Source organism: Haliotis rufescens, unplaced genomic scaffold (assembly GCF_023055435.1).
Source record: "Haliotis rufescens isolate VD_foot unplaced genomic scaffold, xgHalRufe1.0.p SCAF_6, whole genome shotgun sequence".
Taxonomy (NCBI): Eukaryota; Metazoa; Mollusca; class Gastropoda; order Lepetellida; family Haliotidae; genus Haliotis; species Haliotis rufescens.
This window is the reverse complement of record NW_025964334.1, coordinates 47,434,689-47,456,991: the sequence shown is the minus strand read 5'-3', so window position 1 is coordinate 47,456,991 and position 22,303 is coordinate 47,434,689. Positions and strand designations below refer to the sequence as shown.

Below are 22,303 nucleotides of genomic sequence, written 5' to 3'. Positions count from 1 at the left end.
ATATATGTTATTGTTGATGTTATTGTTATTATAATAGGCGCTTATCATTTTCTTGTACTTCTTCGCCGCGAATAGCTGCAAGATTGTTGATGTGGTGATAAACAATAATCACTTACTCTTGTTCTTCTTGTGAAAAAAAGGGGGGTACGGGTTGCCCAGTCGTCTAAGGCGCCACGATTCGCTGTGCAGAGTTGCGTCCCTTGGGCACACCAGAAACCTATGATTGTGGGTTCGAATCCCGGTTCGCCCCGATGATGTTTCTAGGTTTGTCGGCACCATACCCGTGCTCGTGGGTTTCACCGAAGTGGTAAACGTGTGAGACCTGCATCACTTCGGGCTTTCCTCCTACATTAAGCTGACACGCCGTGATATAACTGGAGTACTGTTAAAAGCGGCGTTAAACCCAACTCACTCGCTCTTGAGAAAAAATTAGGTCTTTCATTTATAATGTTCCTGGCTTTATAAAGCATCACACAGTGCTTAATTACAATAATTGAACACACGGCCAGGAACAAGAACCCCGTACCTATCCTTATGTTATACAATAACACCTGACACAGTCATTTACCAAACAGGCGATGCACAAATAACGAATATAAAGCACTTTTGTGTTCAAATGGCCGTAAGAGTCGAGCATTAATCTTCATACACTGTGTCTAGTGCTGCCATCACTCATTCACAGACTCACACAGAAATCAACCTGGGATATTAATTCCATTTGTAATGATTAAAGAGACTGCGAACATAACTGTAGGAAAATTAATAACTAAATGATATGCGAGATAACAGGCCTCACCGCACAATCCATTAAAATTTCAAGAAGTAGTAAATTTATGTCTGTCTTGCCCAACCGCTAGTCACGTCACCGCCTTCATTGCGCATGGTTCTATTCTCATTTATTGTAACATTGATAAACCAAATGTCGCCGTGTGGTTATTAATTGTTCTAAAATCCCGACTTATTCCGAGTCTGAGATGCCGAGAGCACCTTCAAAGCCTCGGCAAACACGCGTTATTTAGACGAAGCCCAATGGGCAGGCTGTTTTCGAGGGGGAGCTGGATGAATAGGAGATTTATTTGGCTTGTAATTTCCTCGGGGCCGTGGTCTGTCCGGAACAAGGGGATGGAGAAGCGGGTGTGTGTGTGGAGGGGGGGAGGGGGTGATCTGAGAAGGGCGGGGTGGGAATATGGTGATATACTGCTGAGTGGTTGGGATATTTTGTGACATGGTCTTGCTTAACTCACTGGGAAACATTGTATCTGCCGAAACATGCATGTATGTGAATAACAAATGCTTTAAACATGGTAGTCTACTGCTCACTGTTGTCCTCTGAGAATTATTGCAAAACTTCTTTACAATAACAGATAGTCAACTGCCATAATTCCAGCCTAGTTCGACAACGATGGAAACTGGACTTATATAGTCAGTTAACTCCCTTGCCTCGGGAAGATGAACATAATCCTACCAAGGGAAACAGTTTTAGGCGACCATGTGCGCCTACGGAGTTGGAATTTTGTTTGAAACCAAACTAATGTGCTCTACGGGTTAACAATGTTACTAACACGGGAACATTCTTGATTCCAATTGAACATTTTCTTTGCAGGGGAACATTTATACAACCTAGGGAATATTTACTTTACAAATCAGCTTTTTCTCCTCAAGGGATCAGTTTCAGTTGCAGGAGAATATCTTTCTTTTCAGTTTCCTGCCTGTAGCTGTTATCCCTTTTCCTCAATACTGAAACATACATATTGTGAAATCAGTGTCCCCCAAATCCAGTCTTGTCCTGGACGCTATTATTTGTGTCAATTATGAAATATGGAACCCGTCTTTCCATAATTAGGACAATGATAAACTGCTAAAATGATAAATTATGTTCATGTAATTAGCGTTAGAGGCTAAGTTTCCCGAGTTTGGTGCTGTTTTCAAGGGGTAACACTTGTTCGGTAGCGGAGTCAATGATAATTATAGAAAGACACATGGTCCAGCATATTCACATGTGTCGGAATCTCCTCAACCCATTCTTTAACATGTTGACCGTTGAGCAGTGTGAGAAACTCCCTTAGATAATTTCCTCTATTCGTTATAGTCTCATTTGTTTGGAAGTGGTCTTTCGCCTCCAGGTCCCTAAGATGGAATCGAGAGAAGCGTGACATTGATGGCAGTTTTCCCCCATGAAATTTAAGCACGCGATTTAAGTAGGGATTTGGCAGCTTCAACCACATTCTCTAGGGTCCGACAGAGAGTGGCGCGTACCCTAGGCAACGTGGTAAGACTGTCGACGTCCCTTTGATGTGGACGTTGATAAGAAAAGAAGCGGCTAGGCACGGAGCGCGTGCACAGGGTTGCGTGTCCATCCACATAGATTCGCGATCCTGCCTTGTCATGTTGCCTCGATGTTCAATCGATAGCGGAGGGATTTGTGTAGATACACTGTACACACTTCATCGCGTCACAACTGTAGATCTGATGAGAGTGGTGAATCAACCAGATATCATGACGTTATGTGTCATCCAGTTCTCCATAAGAGTTAGGTGCACGGACAGACCAGTCGTCTAAAGGCGCCGCAATTCGCTGTGCAGAGTTGCGTTCCTTGGGCATTCCAGAAACCTATGAAATCTATGTTCGAATCCAGATTAGCCCCGATTATGTTTCTAGGTTTGTCAGCACCATACTCGTTCTCGTGGGTTTCACGAAAGTTGTAAACGTGTAAGACCTCCGGCCTTCCCTCCCACATTAAGCTGACACGCCGTGATATATCTGCAATACTGTTCAAAGCGGCGTTAAACCCATCTCACTTACTGAGGGATTTAAAGGTATAATTTGTGATGGTTTCACTGTGGGGATCTGACCTGAATAATTCTGCGCAATTAACAATTCATGTCAAAATCTAAATTTCTGTATTAATATGCATTAATCATACTAATACAGTGACATTCCCGCGTTATTTCTTAGAATTGATATAAGGATCGGGTGAGGTGACTTGGAGTGTGTGTGTGCCTTTATGGAGTGCATTGTTGTGTGAACTGAGTGTCTTCAATCACTTGTTTGTCGGGCCAAGAGTCGGTTCTTTACATGCCCTGTAATTAAATATCCGCCATATATCTGGTTGATATATCTGGTATGTATCTAAGTGCCGCTTTGGACAAAACATATGTGACCCATGATTCATCATGCTGTTCTTGTATTTGCAGGTGGAGACGTTCATAATGATGTATAAAACCCACTGTCAATGCATCCTAGACACGGCAATAAACTCAAACTTTGAAGAGGTAAGACTTATACAAAGAATTCTTAGGTTTTTTTTAGCGATTTACGGATCCGGTCGAAAAGGGTGAAGGGCCACAGGAAGAAAGGAAATAACACAGTAAACATTCCAACCGTTCTACTCTTGACCGATTCGAAAAATTCAATGATGCAAATAGTAAAAGCTATTAAAAATGTAACTGTGAACTTCTTAAATAGTAACTGATTAAATAATAGCACAAGCATAGTTTTTCTGGACACTTCAAACTCCTTTTAGAGACAATAAGCCATTGTATGATGATAATAATCATCATCATCATAATAATAATAATAATAATAATTTCCGTCCCTTTGACACTAATGTGATTGACAAAATTTAGGAAAAACATGGCAAATATGCGGACCTCGCTTTCGAAATGTCACGCTTGCATCCCAAGTACCAAGTTGTCCGACTCCCCATTATTCTCGGTGCTTTAGGTTTGGTACCTCCCAATCTGTTGATTGACATTAGGAGAGTACCCGGGTTTGCTACCAGGAATACAGCCCTTCTGACAATCTGGGCAATGCAGAAGGCTGCAGTGTTGGGGAGTCGTCATATTCTCCGAAAAGTTCTGGGTGGTTTCGACTAGACAGCGCTTCCTGGGAGAAGTCCCATTCGCTGTCTTGACTGGGTGTACAGGGGAAAAGGACCCTGAGCTGATGGCTGATGATGAGCCTAACCAGCCTGACTGTGCCAAGATAACCCAAACCCTCTTTGCTGCATTTTCTATTTTAATCTGTAAATAATAATACTAATAATAACAATAATAATAGATGATGATGATGATGATGATATATGCATCTTTACACATCCCTTAAACCATGCTTTACAATCATTTCCCTGGTTAATGTATGCCAAGCGGGACCCATTGGCCGCTGCGTCAGAAACAACCGAAGCCTAACCTTATAGAGATCGAAGTAAATACATCATAAACAACTCCATCAATGACTACTTCCCCTAAGCTGACGAAATGTTATATTTTTAGTGCCCATAATCGATGTGGGCAAATGTTGTTTTTCTTTGATAGAAAATGTATATTTCTTTCAGTCCACCATTCTTTATATTTCTCTACACATAAATGGATACATCAGTAATATGCAACCAACACTACCACTTCTCAACGTTACCTGCGGGTATAGTTTCGTCCAATGATACTATGTTCCATGCAACTACCGTTGACACCAGCATCTGCCCCCGGACTGTAATGATTCTTAATAATTACATGCTGCTCAAGTCGGCAAACAACCAAATCGTCGGATATTAATCCAGGTTCGTTTCAGACGCCATTTATTATCAGAAAAGATAGCATCACACGACCTCTAGCACACTGGGGTTGATTAATTGAGAAACTATGGGACCAAGCGTCCCCCACATCCCTGTTCTAATCTCGTCTGTACTCGTGTTCTAGCCAAATAGTAATAAATTATCCATTTTGACCGTATTTGGTGTGGGCGGCGTCCAATTTTCCATACCCGACGCTATCTTTTGCTATTTGGCGTTGTTCTGCAGGCAATATGCGCTCAGAGAAAATGAATAATATCGAGGACCTATGTACATATCATCCCACTGGCTATGATTAATTAGTAAATAAATTGTATATGACTATTATTATCTGGCATACTATAAGATCGATATAAATGTTGTTTGATATATATTTTAGTATGTATTTACATATGCGTTTTTATTTGTGATGTATTGTGTGAACAAGAGAATTAACATTTTGTTTGGCGTTATATAATAGAAACAGAAGGGTAGTTTTGGAGGCAAGGAGTAGAACATACAGTAAATATAAATATTAGTGGGCAAAGCGCCACAGTGCAATTATAAACACAACGTGCATATTTTCTTTTATTTTTGTAATTCATAAATATACAAAAAAACGTTTACCACAATATTACATATTTATTTTCAACCAGATGATGCAAATATCGATTTCGATTTGTATAATATTATAAAAAACCATAAGAACTATTAAGTAGGTAAAACATTGGAATGGTAACCATGGTGATGAGACAAAAATGTTGTTTGAAACTCTCATAGATAATTGCGAATGATTTGAAATTTTATTTTATTTGATCCGAGCATCCTTTGATTCTTCATCCTGCGCCCTCTTGTTTCCAGATTCAGAACTTCCTGTTGCACTTCTGGCAGGGACTTCCGGAACACCTACTCCCCCTGGTGGAGAACCCCGTCATCATTGACATCATCTGTGTGTGTGACTCCATTTTGTACAAGGTCAGTCCTTGTCATGTACGAGATGAGAAATGAATAGACACTTTTATTCAAACAACCATGCAGCGTTCAACAACTTCCACCATTCTCACTTCCAGCATGTCTGTACACAGGCTGGACATTAAGCAGGAACATGTTAAGAACGGCTACCATGATGTCAGTTTTTACCAAAGGGGAAATATGTGTGATCTAGAAAGACTCATTAAAGTGGAACCTGTTCAACCGGGGCATACATCACAAACACATGCAGATGCAAGGCAATTGTTCACATGAACATATGAAGTTAAACATAAGTTAAACTAAGAATTGCATCGTATGCGTCAAATTTGGAAATATTTGAATGTCAGTAACCCTGATCAATCAACCTTTGTGCAAAAGTTCCTTAGATATTCGTGAACACCGTTTCGTTTGGGTTACACATTTCTAAGTATTATTTCATACTGATGTTTTTGGGTTTTTTAAATTTCAGGTTTTAACAGAAGTGTTGATTCCCGCTACAATGCAAGAAATGCCCGAAACGTAAGTAACTTTTTTATGTGTTTTTTTTTCTTTTTACCTGGACACAGGTCGTCTTGTTGTCTTTCGCGTTGCAAATTGTTTACCAGAATGACGCTGATTGCGAAATATACTCCATATGAGCAGATACTAGTATCTGGATAAGGGCGGTATATAAATGTATAGTATGCCTACCGACAATGACTGTGAAAGAAGTACTATTCTATAAAATATTAGCTTCCGCGGTGATGCGGCCGTCAAATCGACTGTTTCAAACAGAGGGGGCTCATGGTGATTTGATACCTCCGATTAACCAATCAAAATCAAGTATCTTTCACATTCATTGTAGAATGTATAATAACAGGCATATATACTTGCGAGTCGGGAACGTACAACTTAAGCTGTGCAGTAGAAAATCATCTGAACTCCTATGACAACGTCTTACTAATGAAATCACTTCATGGATCAATTCCCATTGTTTTGTAAGAAATCAGAACAAACTTATTGAAACCGGCCAGCATATACGGCAGCATAGTTTTGGCAAAGAATTATAACTTTTCTATTAAAACCGGACAGGTCTGATAGTAACAGATCCAAAATTCAAAACCGGACTTTTTACCGGAACAGAAATTCGGATATTGACCTACCAGAAAACGAAAACGTACATACATGTATATGGCTCGCACGATGATGTCAGGTGCTCTTTTTTTGTTTTAATGCGTTTCCAGCTTATTGACATGTTCTTCCCTATAGGCTGCTATGTGATATCAGGAATTTCGCCAAGCACTGGGAGAATTGGGTAACAACTTCACTAGAAAACCTCCCCGAAGTCCTCGCCACCAACAAACTCCCGGTAGCAAGGAGGTTCGCCTCATCGTTAAAACGACAAACATCATTTCTTCATCTTGCCCAGGTGAGGAGCATCACGCACTGCATTATCTTGTGTAGGCACGGATGTCACGCCCCAGTCACACGGCTTGACTGAGTCCAATGAGGACCTCGCTCAGCTCTAGCAGGACGCCGTATTGGAAGCAGTTTCGAGCACGTGGCTATCACATACAAGAACATAAAATGGCGGCTGTTGTGAACTGAATGTTACTGTTTCCGCTTGCTGTTATTTTCAAGTCAGTGTGTATGCCTAGTGTCTGTGTTAAGCACGGAACTACTTGTCTTCAGCAGTGCGAACTGTATGCGGAGGTATCTGTTGTTCAGCAGTTTACACAGTGACTTGCAATATCCATACGCCATTGCTGCCCGATGTTTTATATAGGTAATGGAGTAGGTCGAGTCGACCAGATTGGGTCCTGTAATCTATGGTGCCACAATGAAATGAACGTAGGTTCGAATCCAAGAAACAATCTGATAATGACTGGTTTGTCTGCACCATAGCTGTTATCACCAATGTAATAAATGTTCGAGACCTGTGTCCTTTCGGGTTTCGGTCGGTTGGTCGGTTTTTTGTTTAACGCCGCACTCAGCAATATTCCAGCTATATGACGGCGGTCTGTAAATAATCGAGTCTGGACCAGACAATCCAGTGATTGATATCATGAGCATCAATACACGCAATTGGGATCGATGACATGCGAGCCTGACCACCCGATCCCGTTAGTTGCCTTTTACGACAAGTATAGTCACCTTTTACGGCAAGCATGGGTTGCTAAAGACCTATTCTACCCCGGAATCTTCCTTTCGGGCTTCGGGTCCTCTTTAAGCTGACATGTTTAGTAACTCAAATACTGTTCAAACTGATTTGAAACACTCACTCACTCACTCACTCATCGACGCTATACGCTCCTGGTTAAGAGTTCGATTCTGGACACGAATATGACCCTTGGTCTATCAGCGCCATTTAGCCGTGATCGATGGCTGCGCCTACGTGATAACCGTAGCCTTGTGGTTCAAGCGTTGGCACATCACGCCAACTATCCGAGTTCGATTCCTCTGAGCCCTGGTTAGCTTGATGCTATTTGTATGGGTAGAGGGTACAAAACGAAAGTCACTTTTGAATTATGAAAATCACAATGTAACAAAAAATAACGTTGTCACTGTTCCTTTTCCTTTGAGTATATGTTTGACAATATAAAAAATTAACATGTTGAATTGAATACCCCCAGACGGCTCGGCCAGTCCTTTACGACGCTCAACTAGTCAATCAATCGATAGCCGATATTGATCGCATCGATCTCAGCAGTATCGGTTCTCAGGCACTTAATAACTCGAAAGACGGTGAGGAGACGGAAGTGAACGCTGAATGTAAGTATCGAGAGAGTAAGTATTTTTGTACGTTTAAAACACTGTCACTCTGCGTGCTTCTTTCTCTTTTTCGTCTTTGTGTCCACAAACTGAATCTGATTTACGTTAAAGTAAAATAATATTTAAAGATTTTTTTCACTCAATTGCGATTGTACTGCAAAATCCCATATCACGCCAATCCCGAATCAAAACCTAGAGAAACCTGGGGAATCCATGACAGAACAAGTTACCCTCTGGGGAATTCATGACAGAACAGGTCACCCTCTGGGGAATCCATGACAGAACAGGGCACCTCTGGGGCATCTATGACAGAACAGGGCCACTCTGGGGAATCCATGACAACTCAGGGCACCAACTGGGAACTGATGACAGAGCAGGTCATCCTCTGGGGAATCCATGACAGAACAGGGCATACTCTGGGGAATTCATGACAGAACAGGTCACCAACTGGGGCATCTATGACAGAACAGGGCATACTCTGGGGAATCCATGACAGAACAGGGCACCTCTGGGGAATTAATGGTAGAATAGGGCACCTCATGGGAATTAATGGTAGAACAGGGCACTTCTGGGGAATTAATGGTAGAACAGGGCACTTCTGGGGAATTAATGGTAGAACAGGGCACTTCTGGGGAATTAATGGTAGAACAGGTCATCCTCTGGGGAATCCATGACAGAACAGGGCACCTCTGGGGCATCCATGACAGAACAGGGCACCTCTGGGGAATCCATTGTAGAACAGGGCACTTCTGGGGAATTAATGGTAGAACAGGGCACCTCTGAGGAATGCATGACAGAACAGGGCACCAACTGGGAACTGATGACAGAACAGGGCATCCTCTGGGGAATCCATGACAGAACAGAGCACCTCTGGGGAATTAATGGTAGAACAGGGCACCTCAGGGGAATTAATGGTAGAACAGGGCACTTCAGGGGAATTAATGGTAGAACAGGGCACTTCTGAGGAATTAATGGTAGAACAGGGCACCTCTGAGGAATCCATGACAGAACAGGGCACCTCTGGGGAATCCATGGTAGAACAGGGCACCTCTGAGGAATCCATGACAGAACAGGGCATCCTCTGGGGAATCCATGACAGAACAGGGCATCCTCTGGGGAATCCATGACAGAACAGGGCATCCTCTGGGGAATCCATGACAGAACAGGGCATCCTCTGGGGAATCCATGACAGAACAGGACATCCTCTGGGGAATCCATGACAGAACAGGGCATACTCTGGGGGAATCCATGACAGAACAGGGCATCCTCTGGGGAATCCATGACAGAACAGAGCACCTCAGGGGAATTAATGGTAGAACAGGGCACCTCAGGGGAATTAATGGTAGAAAAGGGCACTTCTGAGGAATTAATGGTAGAACAGGGCACTTCTGAGGAATTAATGGTAGAACAGGGCACTTCTGGGGAATTAATGGTAGAACAGGGCACCTCAGGGGAATTAATGGTAGAACAGGGCACTTCTGGGGAATTAATGGTAGAACAGGGCCCTTTTTGGGAATTAATGGTAGAACAGGGCACTTCTGGGGAATTAATGGTAGAACAGGGCACCTCTGAGGAATCCATGACAGAACAGGGCACCAACTGGGAACTGATGACAGAGCACGTCATCCTCTGGGGAATGCATGACAGAACAGGGCATCCTCTGGGGAATCCATGACAGAACAGAGCACCTCAGGGGAATTAATGGTAGAAACAGGGCACCTCAGGGGAATTAATGGTAGAACAGGGCACTTCTGGGGAATTAATGGTAGAACAGGGCACTTCTGGGGAATAAATGGTAGAACAGGGCACTTCTGGGGAATCAATGACAGAACAGGGCACCCTCTGTGGAATTCATGACAGAACAGGGCACTTCTGGGGAATTCATGACAGAACAGGGCACCCTCTGTGGAATCCATGACAGAACAGGGCACCTCTGGGGCATCCATGACAGAACAGGGCACCTCTGGGGAATTGATGACAGAACGTGGCACCTTCTTTGGAATCCATGACAGAACAGGGCACCCACTGGGGAATCTATGACAGAACAGGGCACCTCTAGGGAATCCATGACAGAACAGGGCACCTCTTGGGCATCTATGACAGAACAGGGCACCTCTGGGGAATCCATGACAGAACAGGGCACCCTCTGGGGAATTGATGACAGAACAGGGCACCCTCTGGGGAATTGATGACAGAACAGGGCACCTCTGGGGGAATTGATGACAGAACAGGGAACCTCTGGGGAATTGATGACATAACAGAGCACCCTCTGGGGAATTGATGACAGAACAGGGCACCTCTGGGGCATCTATGACAGAACAGGGCACCTCTGGGGAATTGATGACAGAACAGGGCACCCTCTGGGGAATTGATGACAGAACAGGGCACCCTCTGGGGAATTGATGACAGAACAGGGCACCTCTGGGGGAATTGATGACAGAACAGAGCACCTCTGGGGAATTGATGACAGAACAGAGCACCTTCTGGGGAATTGATGACAGAACAGGGCACCTCTGGGGAATCCATGACAGAACAGGGCACCTCTGGGGAATTCATCACAGAACAGGGCACCTTCTTTGGAATCCATGACAGAACACGGCACCTCTGGGGCATCTATGACAGAACAGGGCACCTCTGGGGAATCCATGACAGAACTGGGCACCCGCTGGGGAATCAATGACAGAACAGGGCACCTCTGGGGAATCAATGACACAACACGGCACCTTTGGGGCATCTTTGACAGAACAGGGCACCCTCTGGGGAATCCATGACAGAACAGGGCACCTCTGGGGAATTCATGACAGAACAGGGCACCTTCTTTGGAATCCATGACAGAGCAGGGCACCTCTGGGGCATCTATGACAGAACAGGGCACCTCTGGGGAATCCATGACAGAACTGGGCACCCGCTGGGGAATCCATGACAGAACAGGGCACCTCTGGGGAATTTATGACAGAACAGGGCACCTCTGGGGCACTTATGACAGAACTGGGCACCTCTGGGGAATTCATGACAGAACAGGGCACCCTCTGAGGAATTGATGACAGAACAGGGCACCTCTGGGGAATTGATGACAGAACAGGGCACCTCTGGGGAATTGATGACAGAACAGAGCACCCTTTGGGGAATTGATGACAGAACAGGGCACCTCTGGGGCATCTATGACAGAACAGATCCCCAACTGGGGAATCCATGACAGAACAGGGCACTTCTGGGGAATTCATGACAGAACAGGGCACCCTCTGTGGAATCCATGACAGAACAGGGCACCTCTGGGGCATCCATGACAGAACAGGGCACCTCTGGGGAATTGATGACAGAACGTGGCACCTTCTTTGGAATCCATGACAGAACAGGGCACCCACTGGGGAATCTATGACAGAACAGGGCACCTCTAGGGAATCCATGACAGAACAGGGCACCTCTTGGGCATCTATGACAGAACAGGGCACCTCTGGGGAATCCATGACAGAACAGGGCACCCTCTGGGGAATTGATGACAGAACAGGGCACCCTCTGGGGAATTGATGACAGAACAGGGCACCTCTGGGGGAATTGATGACAGAACAGGGAACCTCTGGGGAATTGATGACATAACAGAGCACCCTCTGGGGAATTGATGACAGAACAGGGCACCTCTGGGGCATCTATGACAGAACAGGGCACCTCTGGGGAATTGATGACAGAACAGGGCACCCTCTGGGGAATTGATGACAGAACAGGGCACCCTCTGGGGAATTGATGACAGAACAGGGCACCTCTGGGGGAATTGATGACAGAACAGAGCACCTCTGGGGAATTGATGACAGAACAGAGCACCTTCTGGGGAATTGATGACAGAACAGGGCACCTCTGGGGAATCCATGACAGAACAGGGCACCTCTGGGGAATTCATCACAGAACAGGGCACCTTCTTTGGAATCCATGACAGAACACGGCACCTCTGGGGCATCTATGACAGAACAGGGCACCTCTGGGGAATCCATGACAGAACTGGGCACCCGCTGGGGAATCAATGACAGAACAGGGCACCTCTGGGGAATCAATGACACAACACGGCACCTTTGGGGCATCTTTGACAGAACAGGGCACCCTCTGGGGAATCCATGACAGAACAGGGCACCTCTGGGGAATTCATGACAGAACAGGGCACCTTCTTTGGAATCCATGACAGAGCAGGGCACCTCTGGGGCATCTATGACAGAACAGGGCACCTCTGGGGAATCCATGACAGAACTGGGCACCCGCTGGGGAATCCATGACAGAACAGGGCACCTCTGGGGAATTTATGACAGAACAGGGCACCTCTGGGGCACTTATGACAGAACTGGGCACCTCTGGGGAATTCATGACAGAACAGGGCACCCTCTGAGGAATTGATGACAGAACAGGGCACCTCTGGGGAATTGATGACAGAACAGGGCACCTCTGGGGAATTGATGACAGAACAGAGCACCCTTTGGGGAATTGATGACAGAACAGGGCACCTCTGGGGCATCTATGACAGAACAGATCCCCAACTGGGGAATCCATGACAGAACAGGGCACCTCTGGGGAATCCATGACAGAACACGGCACCTCTGGGGCATCTATGACAGAACAGGGCACCTCTGGGGAATCCATGACAGAACTGGGCACCCGCTGGGGAATCCATGACAGAACAGGGCACCTCTGGGGAATCCATGACAAAACACGGCACCTCTGAGACTTCTATGACAGAACAGGGCACCTCTGGGGAATCTATGACAGAACAGGGCACCTCTGGGGCATCTATGACAGAGAAGGGCACCTCTGGGGAATTCATGACAGAACGGGGCACCTCTGGGGAATTGATGACAGAACAGCTAGGGCACCTCTGGGGAATTGATGACAGAACAGAGCACCCTCTGGGGAATTCATGATAGAACGGGTCACCCTCTGGGGAATTGATGACAGAACAGCTGGGGCACCTCTGGGGAATGCAATACAGAACAGAGCACCCTCTGGGGAATTGATGACAGAACAGGGCACCTCTGGGGCATCTATGACAGAACAGGGCACCCTCTGGGGAATCCATGACAGAACAGAGCACCCTCTGGGGAATTCATGACAGAACAGGTCACCCTCTTGGGAATTGATGACAGAACAGCTAGGGCACCTCTGGGGAATGCAATACAGAACAGAGCACCCTCTGGGGGATTGATGACAGAACAGAGCACCCTCTGGGGAATTCATGGGCACTTCTGGGGAATTCATGACAGAACAGGGCACCTCTGGGGCATCTATTACAGAACAGATCCCCCACTGGGGAATCCATGACAGAACAGGGCACCTCTGGGGAATTCATGACAGAACAGGGCACCTTCTTTGGAATCCATGACAGAACACGGCACCTCTGGGGCATCTATGACAGAACAGGGCACCTCTGGGGAATCCATGACAGAACTGGGCACCCGCTGGGGAATCCATGACAGAACAGGGCACCTCTGGGGAATCCACGACAAAACACGGCACCTCTGAGACTTCTATGACAGAACAGGGCACCTCTGGGGAATCTATGACAGAACAGGGCACCTCTCGGGCATCTATGACAGAGAAGGGCACCTCATGGGAATTCATGACAGAACGGGGCACCTCTGGGGAATTGATGACAGAACAGCTGGGGCACCTCTGGGGAATTGATGACAGAACAGAGCACCCTCTGGGGAATTCATGATAGAACGGGTCACCCTCTGGGGAATTGATGACAGAACAGCTAGGGCACCTCTGGGGAATGCAATACAGAACAGAGCACCCTCTGGGGAATTCATGACAGAACAGAGCACCCTCTGGGGAATCCATGACATAACAGAGCACCCTCTGGGGAATTCATGACAGAACGGGTCACCCTCTGGGGAATTGATGACAGAACAGGGCACCTCTGGGGGAATTGATGACAGAACAGGGAACCTCTGGGGAATTGATGACATAACAGAGCACCCTCTGGGGAATTGATGACAGAACAGGGCACCTCTGGGGCATCTATGACAGAACAGGGCCTCTCTGGGGAATTGATGACAGAACAGGGCACCCTCTGGGGAATTGATGACAGAACAGGGCACCCTCTGGGGAATTGATGACAGAACAGGGCACCTCTGGGGGAATTGATGACAGAACAGAGCACCTCTGGGGAATTGATGACAGAACAGAGCACCTTCTGGGGAATTGATGACAGAACAGGGCACCTCTGGGGAATCCATGACAGAACAGGGCACCTCTGGGGAATTCATCACAGAACAGGGCACCTTCTTTGGAATCCATGACAGAACACGGCACCTCTGGGGCATCTATGACAGAACAGGGCACCTCTGGGGAATCCATGACAGAACTGGGCACCCGCTGGGGAATCCATGACAGAACAGGGCACCTCTGGGGAATCAATGACACAACACGGCACCTTTGGGGCATCTTTGACAGAACAGGGCACCCTCTGGGGAATCCATGACAGAACAGGGCACCTCTGGGGAATTCATGACAGAACAGGGCACCTTCTTTGGAATCCATGACAGAGCAGGGCACCTCTGGGGCATCTATGACAGAACAGGGCACCTCTGGGGAATCCATGACAGAACTGGGCACCCGCTGGGGAATCCATGACAGAACAGGGCACCTCTGGGGAATTTATGACAGAACAGGGCACCTCTGGGGCACTTATGACAGAACTGGGCACCTCTGGGGAATTCATGACAGAACAGGGCACCCTCTGAGGAATTGATGACAGAACAGGGCACCTCTGGGGAATTGATGACAGAACAGGGCACCTCTGGGGAATTGATGACAGAACAGAGCACCCTTTGGGGAATTGATGACAGAACAGGGCACCTCTGGGGCATCTATGACAGAACAGATCCCCAACTGGGGAATCCATGACAGAACAGGGCACCTCTGGGGAATCCATGACAGAACACGGCACCTCTGGGGCATCTATGACAGAACAGGGCACCTCTGGGGAATCCATGACAGAACTGGGCACCCGCTGGGGAATCCATGACAGAACAGGGCACCTCTGGGGAATCCATGACAAAACACGGCACCTCTGAGACTTCTATGACAGAACAGGGCACCTCTGGGGAATCTATGACAGAACAGGGCACCTCTGGGGCATCTATGACAGAGAAGGGCACCTCTGGGGAATTCATGACAGAACGGGGCACCTCTGGGGAATTGATGACAGAACAGCTAGGGCACCTCTGGGGAATTGATGACAGAACAGAGCACCCTCTGGGGAATTCATGATAGAACGGGTCACCCTCTGGGGAATTGATGACAGAACAGCTGGGGCACCTCTGGGGAATGCAATACAGAACAGAGCACCCTCTGGGGAATTGATGACAGAACAGGGCACCTCTGGGGCATCTATGACAGAACAGGGCACCCTCTGGGGAATCCATGACAGAACAGAGCACCCTCTGGGGAATTCATGACAGAACAGGTCACCCTCTTGGGAATTGATGACAGAACAGCTAGGGCACCTCTGGGGAATGCAATACAGAACAGAGCACCCTCTGGGGGATTGATGACAGAACAGAGCACCCTCTGGGGAATTCATGGGCACTTCTGGGGAATTCATGACAGAACAGGGCACCTCTGGGGCATCTATTACAGAACAGATCCCCCACTGGGGAATCCATGACAGAACAGGGCACCTCTGGGGAATTCATGACAGAACAGGGCACCTTCTTTGGAATCCATGACAGAACACGGCACCTCTGGGGCATCTATGACAGAACAGGGCACCTCTGGGGAATCCATGACAGAACTGGGCACCTGCTGGGGAATCCATGACAGAACAGGGCACCTCTGGGGAATCCACGACAAAACACGGCACCTCTGAGACTTCTATGACAGAACAGGGCACCTCTGGGGAATCTATGACAGAACAGGGCACCTCTCGGGCATCTATGACAGAGAAGGGCACCTCATGGGAATTCATGACAGAACGGGGCACCTCTGGGGAATTGATGACAGAACAGCTGGGGCACCTCTGGGGAATTGATGACAGAACAGAGCACCCTCTGGGGAATTCATGATAGAACGGGTCACCCTCTGGGGAATTGATGACAGAACAGCTAGGGCACCTCTGGGGAATGCAATACAGAACAGAGCACCCTCTGGGGAATTCATGACAGAACAGAGCACCCTCTGGGGAATCCATGACATAACAGAGCACCCTCTGGGGAATTCATGACAGAACGGGTCACCCTCTGGGGAATTCATGACAGAACGGGTCACCCTCTGGGGAATTCATGACAGAACGGGTCACCCCCTGGGGAATTGATGACAGAACAGGGTACCTCTGGGGAATCCATGACAGAACAGAGCAACCTCTGGGGAATTCATGACAGAACGGGACAACCTCTTGGGAATTGATGACAGAACAGCTAGGGCACCTCTGGGGAATGCAATACAGAACAGAGCACCCTCTGGGGAATTGATGACAGAACAGAGCACCCTCTGGGGAATTCATGACAGAACGGGTCACCCTCTGGGGAATTGATGACAGAACAGCTAGGGCACCTCTGGGTAATGCAATACAGAACTGAGCACCCTCTGTGGAATTCATGACAGAACAGGGCACCTCTGGGGAATCCATGACAGAACACGGCACCTTCTGGGGAATCTATGACAGAACAGGGCACCTCTGGGGAATTCATGACAGAACGGGTCACCCTCTGGGGAATTGATGACAGAACAGGGCACCTCTGGGGGATTGATGACAGAACAGGGCACCCTCTGGGGAATTGATGACAGAACAGGACACCTCTTGGGAATTGATGACAGAACAGAGCACCCTCTGGGGAATTGATGACAGAACAGGGCACCTCTGGGGCATCTATGACAGAACAGATCCCCCTTTTGGGAATCCATGACAGATCAGGGCACCTCTTGGGAATTCATGACAGAACAGGGCACCTTCTTTGGAATCCATGACAGAACACGGCACCTCTGGGGCATCTATGACAGAACAGGGCACCTCTGGGGAATCCATGACAGAACTGGGCACCCGCTGGGGAATCCATGACAGAACAGGGCACCTCTGGGGAATCCATGACAGAACACGGCACCTCTGAAACTTCTATGACAGAACAGGGTACCTCTGGGGAATCTATGACAGAACAGGGCACCTCTGGGGCATCTATGACAGAACAGGGCACCTCTGGGGAATTCATGATAGAACGGGGCACCTCTGGGGAATTGATGACAGAACAGCTAGGGCACCTCTGGGGAATTGATGACAAAACAGAGCACCCTCTGGGGAATTCATGACAGAACGGGTCACCCTCTTGGGAATTGATGACAGAACAGCTAGGGCACCTCTGGGGAATGCAATACAGAACAGAACACCCTCTGGGGAATTGATGACAGAACACGGCACCTCTGGGGCATCCATGACAGAACAGGTCACCCTCTGGGAAATTGATGACAGAACAGGGCACCCTCTGGGGAATTCATGACAGAACAGAGCACCCTCTGGGGAATTCATGACAGAACAGGTCACCCTCTGGGGAACTGATGACAGAACAGGTCACCCTCTGGGAAATTCATGACAGAACAGGTCACCCTCTGGGGAATAAATGGTAGAACAGGGCACCTTCTGGGGAATTCATGACAGAACAGGGCACCCTCTGGGGAATTCATGACAGAACAGGTCACCCTCTGGGAAATTGATGACAGAACAGGTCACCCCCTGGGGAATTCATGACAGAACAGGTCACCCTCTGGGAAATTGATGACAGAACAGGGCACCCTCTAGTGAATTCATGACAGAACAGGTCACCCTCAGGGGAATAAATGGTAGAACAGGGCACCTTCTGGGGAATTCATGACAGAACAGGGCACCCTCTGGGGAATTCATGACAGAACAGAGCACCCTCTGGGAAATTGATGACAGAACAGGTCACTCTCTGGGGAATAAATGGTAGAACAGGGCACCTTCTGGGGAATTCATGACAGAACAGGTCACCCTCTGGGGAATTCATGACAGAACAGGTCACCCTCTGGGAAATTGATGACAGAACAGGTCACCCCCTGGGGAATTCATGACAGAACAGGGCACCCTCTGGGAAATTGATGACAGAACAGGGCACCCTCTAGGGAATTCATGACAGAACAGGTCACCCTCAGGGGAATAAATGGTAGAACAGGGCACCTTCTGGGGAATTCATGACAGAACAGGGCACCCTCTGGGGAATTCATGACAGAACAGGTCACCCTCTGGGGAATTCATGACAGAACAGGTCACCCTCTGGGGAATTGATGACAGAACAGGGCACCCTCTGGGGAATTCATGACAGAACAGGTCACCCTCAGGGGAACAAATGGTAGAACAGGGCACCCTCTGGGGCATCTATGACAGAACAGGGCACCCTCTGGGGAATCCATGACAGAACAGAGCACCCTCTGGGGAATTCATGACAGAACGGGTCACCCTCTTGGGAATTGATGACAGAAGAGCTAGGGCACCTCTGGGGAATGCAATACAGAACAGGTCACCCTCTGGGGAATAAATGGTAGAACAGGGCACCTTCTGGGGAATTCATGACAGAACAGGGCACCCTCTGGGGAATTCATGACAGAACAGGTCACCCTCTGGGAAATTGATGACAGAACAGGTCACCCCCTGGGGAATTCATGACAGAACAGGTCACCCTCTGGGAAATTGATGACAGAACAGGGCACCCTCTAGGGAATTGATGACAGAACAGGTCACCCTCAGGGGAATAAATGGTAGAACAGGGCACCTTCTGGGGAATTCATGACAGAACAGGGCACCCTCTGGGGAATTCATGACAGAACAGGGCACCCTCTGGGGAATTCATGACAGAACAGGTCACCCTCTGGGGAATTGATGACAGAACAGGGCACCCTCTGGGGAATTCATGACAGAACAGGTCACCCTCAGGGGAACAAATGGTAGAACAGGGCACCTCTGGGCCATCTATGACAGAACAGGGCACCCTCTGGGGAATCCATGACAGAACAGAGCACCCTCTGGGGAATTCATGACAGAACGGGTCACCCTCTTGGGAATTGATGACAGAACAGCTAGGGCACCTCTGGGGAATGCAATACAGAACAGGTCACCCTCTGGGGAATTGATGACAGAACAGACAATACATCACCGAGAAGACGCCCCGACAGAAAAGGCAACCGTGTTGGGCACACCAGGGCCAAAAGAGACCCCAAATATCCCCATATGATATAATTACATCGTGCTACTTCATTTTATGCATCCATGTTAAGATATGTTTTTAAATTTGTTTCAGTTTTACGAGAGTTTAAAGAATTGTTACGTAAACAGGCTACCGTAGAGGCGTTCACCGAGTGGCTTGACACAGTGGTGGAGCAAAAGGTCATCAAGGTACGCTCTCCCTAGACACTCACCTCTTTAAACTGAACCCCCCTTTCATCAACCTTGCTATATACTTGAGGCAAAGGTAACAGATCGTTTTATTTATCATTGTGTAATGTTAAGCTCATTAATCAAACGTCCTACCTCATGTGTACATATGTTGTGTTGTGTAGAGACTGACGAGAATTGCAATAGCCGATGTAAAAATTCAAAGGGTTTAAAAGTTTCAAATTTCAAATTTTTATTGTTCATCCCACAAGAAGTTACTTTCATTCTCCATCAGAGATAAACAACACGGGCAGAATCGTGGGTCTAGGATTGATTTGAAAAGATATTTTTCAAGAAATGCTAGAAACCAGGTTTTGTTCGCTAGACATGTTGTTTATCCTGTCAAAATAAATTACGTGATTTAAAGCAGTGACCGAAGGCATAACCTGTCCACGAACAAACATCCCCAACCCTACCTCCCCCCTCCCCCCTATTAGTAGATAAAACGGTTGGTCCATAAGTAAAGTGGATCACCACAGACACAGTTCATAATCTTGACTCGATGATATGGAAACACTGTAAACCGAGTGATCATCGATCAATCAAACCGATTACTGACACATTGGATGTTTTGCACGTACACCAACATCAATAGCAAGTCGAGAGTCTTTAAACTGTGTCTTGTTGTCGTAAGCCTTTGTTCTGGACTTCTAGAATGCAAATTGTAATTATTTGTTTAGTTTATTCCTAAACTGAATAACACAGCTCTCAAATAAATACAAGTGATATTTGAATTGTTTTTGTTACTTTAATCCAAGCAACGGCGTTATTTGAACAATAAGGAGCCCTCATGTTGTTATCGAACGACCATCTACACAACTCACTTACCAACCCATTAGGTAGGCCACAGCGACTTTAGTCTGACGCGTGATTACATATGTATCTCCCCATAACAGTGTAAGCTTTTAAGTAAAGTATTTAGAGGATTACTCCAACCCTCCTAATTTGGCTTTAAGGGGACAACTTAGACCCTTTTAGAGAAGACTTAGATCGTCCAGGAGTTTTAAATCGCACCAAACAAATTCAGAGGGTTATAAAAGCCAACGAATATTTTCGGTACCGTTGTCAAATATTGATAAAGGAAGTCATTGTACAAGGGAAAAAAACAAGCATAATCGGGCTTAAATGGACTCTTTCGAGTGTCCATGATCCGCAAGCAAAGGCTGAAGTGTTAAGACATGATATTATTCGTATTTAGTCGGCTTGTTTTCACGTTTTAACTATCGCATTCTCAATTCGCTTATATGGCGCGTGTGTATTAAGAATATCATCTTCCACAGCGGTGGTATGGTGGTGAAGGTTTGTCTGGGTTGAGAAGGGATTATGTCATTCTGCATGGAGTGTGGGTGATAACTCTTGTTGAAGTTCGCGACTCGGGTATTGGTGGTGCGCGGCCATCAATCAAGATGCTATAGATATACTGACATAGAGGGGTTAATCTTGTTAAATCGGGGATAGGGTTATTATATTTTAGTACGGGTGAAATTTGGGAACAACAAGCTGGCGAATAAATAATACCCCTTATAGTGTGAGAAGCGTCACTGAAGAACACCCTTACTTCAAATTATTCTGAAACTGAAACATTATACAGAATTTAACGTTAAATTCAAGTGGTTTCGATTTCATAAATTTCAAAATAAGGGTTTGTCGGTAGGAAACTTGTTTGTTCGTTGAGTAAGTTGAAGTACAGGGTTTGATAAAAATGCAAAGGGCATTGTTCGGCAGTATAAATAAAATATGTTTACTCTCGAACAATAATTGCATCTACCCTTAAACGTTGGTTATGTCTTTCTGAAAATGAATATCCTGTATAATGTAATGAAAGTAAAATAAAAAAGGGGATTTTTTTGTGTGTTTTTTTTTTGTCGGATGATGGGTTTTTTAAACAGTCGCAGTTTACTAACGGCGTGACATCGGCATAGCCAAGGAAATAATTCACCGAAACCAGGGCGAAATCAAATACAACACTTTGAACAAAGGGATAACGATATCAATATGATATATAGAAGAAAGCATATATTTGTTAAATATATAATATAATTTCAAATATTTAAGACAAAAGACATGGCCAGTATTTGGCAATTGTTTTAAATTGCATTATAAATGAATACCAATATTTCATTAATATTTTTACAATTTCGTGTCACTTTTCACATTTTTTTAAGACGAGGCTGACATATAAATGCTTATAACGTATTGTAAATACACACATGCATACGAAAATTATTTATGATTTCATGCCAAAATATTGTGTAGGTTTGTGTATTATTAGCATATGTCAATTTACGAATATTGAAAAAACAATCATGATTTCATGTAATGTATTACATTTTATGAAACAAACAATATTCATGATCAAACATGATAATTATGGATTTAAATGCATGAATATCGTTCAAAAGAATTCGTGATTCCATGTCATGCTTAGCAGTTCATAAAACTACCGGACATGCAAACACATGTTACGACACCCAGTATGTCTGTTTAAGTGACAAGTGCTTACACTCGCAGAGTGCATACTTTAAAAACATACTTTAATGCATATAACTTGTTCAGTCTTGGTTCGCGTTGAAACAAAGTTTAATATTGATTTAAATGTCAGGCTATTTCCCTGT

The 22,303-nt window shown here is 46.2% G+C and overlaps 1 protein-coding gene across 5 annotated transcripts in view; it reads left to right on the top strand.

The window, feature by feature from the left end:
• Nucleotides 1–22,303, top strand: part of LOC124146932 (DNA-binding protein RFX6-like) — a 110,846-nt gene that overhangs the window by 74,808 nt on the left and 13,735 nt on the right. For 4 of the 5 annotated variants that reach the window (XM_048386222.1, XM_048386219.1, XM_048386221.1 and 1 more), the window contains exons 8-13: nt 3,195–3,272; nt 5,408–5,521; nt 5,988–6,037; nt 6,767–6,926; nt 8,131–8,284; nt 19,555–19,649. In XM_048386222.1, coding sequence (XP_048242179.1) covers nt 3,195–3,272; nt 5,408–5,521; nt 5,988–6,037; nt 6,767–6,926; nt 8,131–8,284; nt 19,555–19,649 — 651 coding nt within the window. The remainder of the gene's footprint in view (nt 1–3,194; nt 3,273–5,407; nt 5,522–5,987; nt 6,038–6,766; nt 6,927–8,130; nt 8,285–19,554; nt 19,650–22,303) is intronic. The other variant, XM_048386220.1, reaches the window with a different exon arrangement.